At 37.1% G+C, this 7,424-nt stretch overlaps 1 protein-coding gene across 1 annotated transcript in view; it reads left to right on the top strand.

Moving 5' to 3' along the window:
• The window catches only part of LOC139740420 (non-lysosomal glucosylceramidase-like), a 42,471-nt gene that overhangs the window by 9,254 nt on the left and 25,793 nt on the right, over nt 1-7,424 (top strand). Inside the window, exons 2-3 of the mRNA XM_071651012.1 lie at nt 3,633-4,212; nt 5,023-5,111. Of these exons, the coding sequence (XP_071507113.1) occupies nt 3,857-4,212; nt 5,023-5,111 (445 nt within the window). The 5' untranslated portion in view covers nt 3,633-3,856. The remainder of the gene's footprint in view (nt 1-3,632; nt 4,213-5,022; nt 5,112-7,424) is intronic.

The raw sequence follows: 7,424 nt of genomic DNA, 5'->3' as shown, positions 1-7,424 counted from the left end.
TTTTTTTAAGGTGAAGATTTTTATACTACTCAATGGTGATGACCTATTCAAATCACCTCTGCAAATTTGAATAAGTGGTTGCAACTAATTTCACTAATATTTAAAAACTTCAGAAAGTTACATGTATGTTAAGATATGACGTAACTTCTGTTTGTAGATCCAATCTTTAATGAAACCTTTGCTGTTCTGTCCATCTGCTTTTGCTTTAGTTATTAAAGCCAACTTTAATATGGTGTGGAATTGCACTTTGACCTTTGTGCATTCATTTATATTTGCGTAAAGCAAATATTTCATTGATATCACACACACACCAGTTGTATGTGTGCACACTGTAAAGAGGCACATTGTGGATGCTGATAATGTTAGCAGTGGTATATATCACTGAAGTAGAAATTCAACAGCGTCATATTAAAGCCTGTTTCGTGTATAATAGAGAGGGTTTGCCATTTCCATGGTACCAGACACAAAATAAGTAAATGGTTGTGAGCAAAATTATATAGACGAGGTTCCATGACGTCAAATACACGTTGCCTGAGAGGCAAAAACAAATCACGTGTGTATTGACCATGTAACTTGCACTGTGTCTTTTGATGACATGTGAGTATCTCTTGGGGAGAAATGTAACACTGCCATCACCAACGTGCAGAAATGTGATCATGATTCCTCTCTTTATTCTACTCGTCTGTTGTGATGGTACGTGTATAAGTAATCATTCTGACTACATCTACATAAACATGAAATCTGTAGAGGAAATTTTACCTCTTAAAGAGAAATATGCTACAATGTGAAAAAAGCACTGATTAAAAAAAAAAAAGGAAAAAAAGAAGAAGGATTAGTTTGAGTGCTGCCAATGTGATGGACTTTGTGCACTGGAATGTGGTATTTTGTCTAACATGGCATAACAATGTGACCAAATCTTGACTCTGACTTGAAACTGATCTGATGTAGGCCTACGGTGTTTCTTTTCATTATCAATAGTGAAATTTGTATGGTTGCAATAAGTAATGTGATGAAATAATGATATTCAAAATGCGATTTGTAAGCAAACTTCCCTTTCCCCAAAAGGCTCCTATACAGAGCAGTAACAAATCTCAAAACACAACTTGAAGATAGCTGTTAGCCAAACAATGCAGATGAATGTCTGATTTTCAAGCCGCTGAGTGGTAACTGACAAACTCGTACATAACTTGCCATAGCTGAACAAGCATGTGCTCACTGTTTGAATATTGTTGAAATATGGTGCGCGGTGCATTAATTATGCAGCATTTACCTGCCTTTAGAATGGAAGACTGCACAAAAGCATATCACAGATTTACTATTTAAGCATGTGTTCTGCATCTGTGAGTGTATTACAGTTTAAGTATTAATACTGTAGGTCTTATCACTAAGTAGATCGCGATCGATGGCACAGTTTTTGCAACCAGCTCCCTTATCACACTGAAAGCCTCCTTTGGATAAATGACCCAGCTAGTTATACATTGACTTCTTTAACAATACAAACACCTCCTTTGACCATAATGAAACTTGAGTCTTTTGATGTTGTTGTTTTTCCTTTTCTTATAATTCTACATCACACAGTTTGAGACTTTGTGTAATGTGGTCAAATCTGTGTACCGGTACAAGCACATAATGTGGTCAGATGCTGTGTGTGAGTCTTCTCTGTGTGGAAGAGACAATTTTTGCCCCTTCTTTTCAGACTTGTAAGCTGTGTGGTGTTGCTAGTGTTGCGAGCTGGGAGTAAGTATAACCTTTCTAACCACTCAAACAATGTAGGAGCAGTACGCCAGGTATGTAGGAAACAACTTTGTGGTGCTCACAGACTCTGTCAGTAATAGAATCAAGTACTCTGTACCAACACCTTTTGCTTTAGATCATTGATGACGGTCTTGTGAAGTATGGGTATCTTGAACCGTTACAAGCATGTACAATTGTACATGTACATGTCATTTTCTCTTAGATGCAAGGATTGAAGGTATTTAAGTTAGTATCGTGATGCTTTGGTCACCAGTCCCTCTTAAGTTTCTATGTGATTTTTTGTTTGTTTGTACATAGTCGATGTGATGCTTTGAAACTGTTTGATGTTTTTTTTTTTTTTTTTTTGGTTGTTATAAAGTTTCACCACCGTGAGTTGAACTGCGACATAATGTCATTAAAGGACAAGTTCACCTTCATAAACATAAGGATTGAGAGAATGTAGCAATATTAGTAGAACACATCATTGAAAGTTTGAGGAAAATCGGACAATCCGTTCAAAAGTTATGATTTTTTGAAGTTTTTGTGCAGTAACCGCTGGATGAGAAGACTACTGCAGTGTGTGAATAACTTAGATGTCACATGCGTACAACAATATAAGGAAAATATAAAGAGAATTTCACAAAATTTCATCTTTTGAAAAAAGTACACATTCCCCCGACTCGTTACCGACAAATGTTATGGGTAATATTATTCCCCCTGCCTGTAGAAAGAGGCAAGTCAAGTGCTCTTTTATTATGCGCAAAAAGTGAAAATATGTTGATTTTTCTTTACATTTTCTTTATACTGTTGTACGCATATGACTCACAAGCTGTAGTAGTCTCCTCATCCAGCGGTTCCAACACAAAAATTTTAAAAATTCATAACTTTTGCATCGATTGTCCAATTTTCCTCAAACTTTCACTGATGTGTTCTACTAATATTGTTGCATTCTCTCAATCCTTATGTTTATGAAGGTCAACTTGTCCTTTAAGTATCAGGTTCTCAAAGGTCTTATCATTGCCATGAAAGCTATTGAACACATGGAATAAAAGCAGAAATACTGAGCCATAGATTGTTTTACTATAGATAAACATATCTCAAAGACTGCTAGATGTGTATTTGTATGCTACAGGGGAAGAGTCATTCAGAATGATATGCACAATCTCACCAGCCTGAGCATACAATGTGCTTCAGTAGTGTTGTTAACAATAGCCTACGTAGCTATTTATACAGTCTGTGACAGTACTGACACCCTTCCTTCACACCTTTGCATTGTACAAAAGTATTGTATGCATAATCATGTACCTGATGTTCTTGTATTTCATTTGATGTTTTGTTTGAATAGAAAAAAGAGCTATAATTGAACGAATGTCTGCTTTGAATATTGTCAATGTTATTATTTGATGAGTGTTACCAGCAATGTATTGCTTATTTTACTGCTTTGTCTCAACATAAGAAATTTGCTGCAGAAACAGATGTCATAAGATTTGAGATTTATTGTCATGACCATAAATTGTTTAAAGTTGGCAAATTCATTCAAGTTTTCAGTACCCAGTTTTAATGATCATTGTTGTGTAATAATCTAAAAGGAAGCATAAGATCACTTGCATCTTTGTGACTGCTTTTATTTATTTGCATGTTGAAACAGTAACAGTGTAACATATTGTACATGTAGGTAAATCAACACTTCAGGAGGTATTTTCATGATCATAGACATTTTTTTTTTTTCAATTCACAAATACTTTTTTTTTCAGTGTCATCTGTGTAACCTTTCAGTTCCACCATAAAATTGTGAAAGGTTGGTAAGTTAATGTTTAGTCATGCCAGATATATCCGCTTCCCATATCTTAGAAGGTAATTTCTTTTGAATCTTCTTCTGCTTCCGGTATGATTTCCAGGAAATGACATTCATGAAGTGCGCAGCTGTTACAGGATTGGTGTGACTGAGATGCGGCCAGAGACTGTTGGCAGGAAAGGAAGTGTCAGTCACTCACGGACACTCAGACTCTGTGAAGAGCGAGCATGAGGCAAGGATCAAATTCTTTGAAGTGCACATAACTGAGTTCAGTAGGTTTTTTGATCCTCACACCAACGAGAGACGGCAGATGCGTGTGCAGGTGAAATGGCTGCAGCCATCGACGAAGAATTCCGCAATGACCTCAGCATCGGCGATGATCGCCAAGACGACCTTGACAGCGACCTCCCGGAAGTGGAGGAGAATGGGATGGCAGAGAGTGCATCGTCTCTGAGTGGAACAAGTGACTATAAGACCGATGGGCAAGTAGCCCACAACAATTCGGCCAGTCTGAGGTCATCTCCGGACAAGCACGCTTCCAAGAACTTTGAACTCTTGGAGCAGCTTCGGATTCCCCGCTACTGCTGGACGGTTTCTCTCAACCACAAATTCCAGGAGAAATGGCGGCCTCTCACAATGGTCCGTCCAAACCAGATGAAAGCATTCGTTTTGCCGTCTGTCAGGTGAGAAACTTCATTCTAAAGTCGCTATGGGGCAAACCCTGTTATAGCATGGCCACTGGGACCACCAATTTAGCCTTGTTTCAGTTGATACCTCATTGTAAATGTACTATAAAAGAGACCATGCATCAAATACAATAATGGAAAATCAGGACTGGCAGTCACATTATTTGATTAAAAATGGTTCCTTGTTGTAAGCAATCTCGTTATAAAAGGGCTTCCCTGTACTAACTTTTCTTTCCATGCTTGCCAAACATTGGGTCCTCCCCTCAATATTTTTCATAATTGTTGATGTATGTGCAAAAAAAAAAAAAAGGAAATATTTTTACAAGTTTTTTTTTCTGCCCATTATTACAGTGTTTCTTATACAATTATACCGGTCCCCTCTCCACTTTTTTTCATAATTGTAGATGTGTGTGCAAAAAAAAAAAAAAGGGAAATATTTTTACATGTTTTTTTCTCCCCATCATTATGATGTTTATTTATACAAACACATTCCAATTTCATTACAGTATCAATAATATTATTGTCATAGCGATAATCCACTCATAGTAGACTGGTTCTATAACTTATTCAGATTTTCCACATGATTTGTTCCCAAAAGTTGCCCAGGTTAACAACCATAAAGCTTACTGAGGCTTGCCTTTTCTAGCAACATCTAGTGCCTATGGAACTTAATGGGAGGGGAGCAGATGGATAACATGCTTCCTTACTAGGCTATAGGAAAAGAAACATCCATAGATTGTAATTAATTACAGAAATGGTCTTGTGCATTGCAGCATCTCCTATTGTGTGTCTGTCCAATCTCTGCAGATATTCACAAATGCACTTTAAGATGTGGAGAGGTGGAAAGAGGCCATTTATAGATGTGCTTCATCCAGTCAAATTTAGACCCATATTTGGTGAGTATATTCAGTGAATAGGTTTATGTTTCTTGTAGATTTAAAAGAAAAAATGCTAGCCCATTTGTCAGATTGCAGCCCAGAATAGGTGAAAATAATGGCAGTCTGGGCACAGTTCTCATGCATTGGATTATTGAAGACAGTTGTGTTAATTAGTGTCTTGTTTATTGTGGAACTTGTTGAATATTAAAGACCCTTTGTTTTCTGCCAGTGAATTTATTAAAGACTACAGTATTACATAGTATTACATGCTGGGGTGATTTGGTATCTACAGATAAAAACAGATAACTGTACAATGTATGTCTGTGACTTGAATACCTTGAATTATGCAACAAAATGTGTATCATTTCAGTCTTGGGGTTCTCAACAACCTCATGATAGCTACTATTCAAATAAAAAACAATTTAAGCAAAAGAGATCAAACTATGACAGTATTTTTATTTTTATCTATCTATCTATCTATCTATATATATATATTTTTTTTTTTTTTTTTTTTTTGGGGGGGGGTCAATAGTATCAATCATGACAAAGTACAGGTGTACAACTTTCCCCTCAGAGTGGCATGGAAAAAACAACAACAACAACAACAACAACAACAACAAAGTTTTGTCCGAACTGTAACTTGTTTGCGTAATCTGCATCTAGTTTCATGAAATAATAACTTGCAGTGTTAGCATGCATGGCAACTACATTTTTTTATGTAGGAATCTAAGCTGGTGATTACTGTTTGCTATTGTACTGTACGGTACAGCTGTACACTGTGTATATGACATATATGTGAGCATAATGTTTTGTGCATCTGGACTTTAACTCTTAATGTGCCAGGCCCAAAACCCCTAACGTGCCAGAGGTTTTTACCTAACGCCAGAACGTTTCGATACTGCACTGACAATGAAATTTAAAACCGCCATATCTCTGAAACTATTGACTGTTTTGAATTGAGCTCTACACAACATATATCAAGAAATGTTTGTTCTTTCGTGTCATGTAGTCAGTTTGGCATAATGTCTATCTGAACCTGAAATATTGCAGAAATAATTGATACATCAGAAAAATTATTAGAAATTTTTGTGTAGTACGGAAAAAAAGAGTCAGTCATGTTTTTTCTTCAATAGAACGCTCCCTTGACTCTGTGAGAAAGTTTTAGAGCAACATCTCCTCTTTCAAATGATAATAAAATTGCGTTCTAGAATTGTATGATTCCAAAGATACTAGCATTTTATTTTGTCTTAGCAATTTCTCTTTCTGCCTCAGTAATTCATTCCCAAATCTGAGTCCTTTAGTCCCAGATCTTGTATTTGAAACTAAAGTGATTGTCCCGGGCCCTGGAAGAGTGTCTTTTGTCCACTTGGGAAGGAAGAGCCTACTAATCCTTCTTTTGTCTAAGCGGACCACGGGCGGGGGTACTCTATTGAAATCGGCAGGTCTTTGTCCGCGCGCAATTCCTATGCTAGCGTGGGGACGATTAGTGATGTTCACCAAAACAAAAGGATGAAAGACTTGACCGACGACCCTCTTTGAGGGACAAAATCAAAAGAGCTTCCCGCAGGACAGCATCCAAGCGGAACAATGCGACTGGAACCGCATAGACAATACACGCAGAATCAATAGCATACACACGTGTGGTTTACCAATGAGACTTTTGATCCATACACATCTCGCAGAGGGTGCGCTCGCTGCGATTTTCCCGACACGAAAAAAATACATCTAGCTGAAAAATCGTTAAATTACTCAAAATTTTCTAATGTAAGCATGCTCACATTTTTAGTGGAAACGATGGCTATGCTAATCAGCTACCACTACATATCATTGGCAGTTTCTTGATGTAACACATTACGGTACGAGAAGAACTTAAATGATCAATGCTTTTCTTGCTCTTCTTAGTCGCCGATCGGCGACCATGGCACGTCAGGACTAAGGTCGCCGTTCGGCGACCATGGCACGTTAAGAGTTAACAGTTTTGCAAGTGGTTGATTTCACAATCAAGACTCCCAGCAACTGAATGAAAAACAAGTATATTGTTTGTTTTTTTTTCAAGAGAGAAGTTGACATTTTCCTGTTACATTTCATTTTTGTAACAAACACAGACAGAAGAAAACTGACCAGAAATGACTATGATTTATTAGTCGAAAAATGAGCAAAGAAAATGGGATCAGGATCCAATGGAATCCCGTTTTCTCTGCTCATTTTTCCATTAATAAACATTTCATTTATGTTACAGAAGCCAGTATTTTGGGAAGTTATTGATTTCGCAAAAATTAGTCAACCCACAAAATGTTCTAAAGATATCAAAAAAGCAAGGGATGTACCACT

Source organism: Diadema antillarum, unplaced genomic scaffold (assembly GCF_040938485.1).
Source record: "Diadema antillarum isolate AM-2024a unplaced genomic scaffold, OU_Dant_1.0 seq00000854_RagTag, whole genome shotgun sequence".
NCBI lineage: Eukaryota > Metazoa > Echinodermata > Echinoidea > Diadematoida > Diadematidae > Diadema > Diadema antillarum.
The sequence above is the reverse complement of the archived record's forward strand: the minus strand, read 5'-3'. Positions and strand labels throughout refer to the sequence as shown.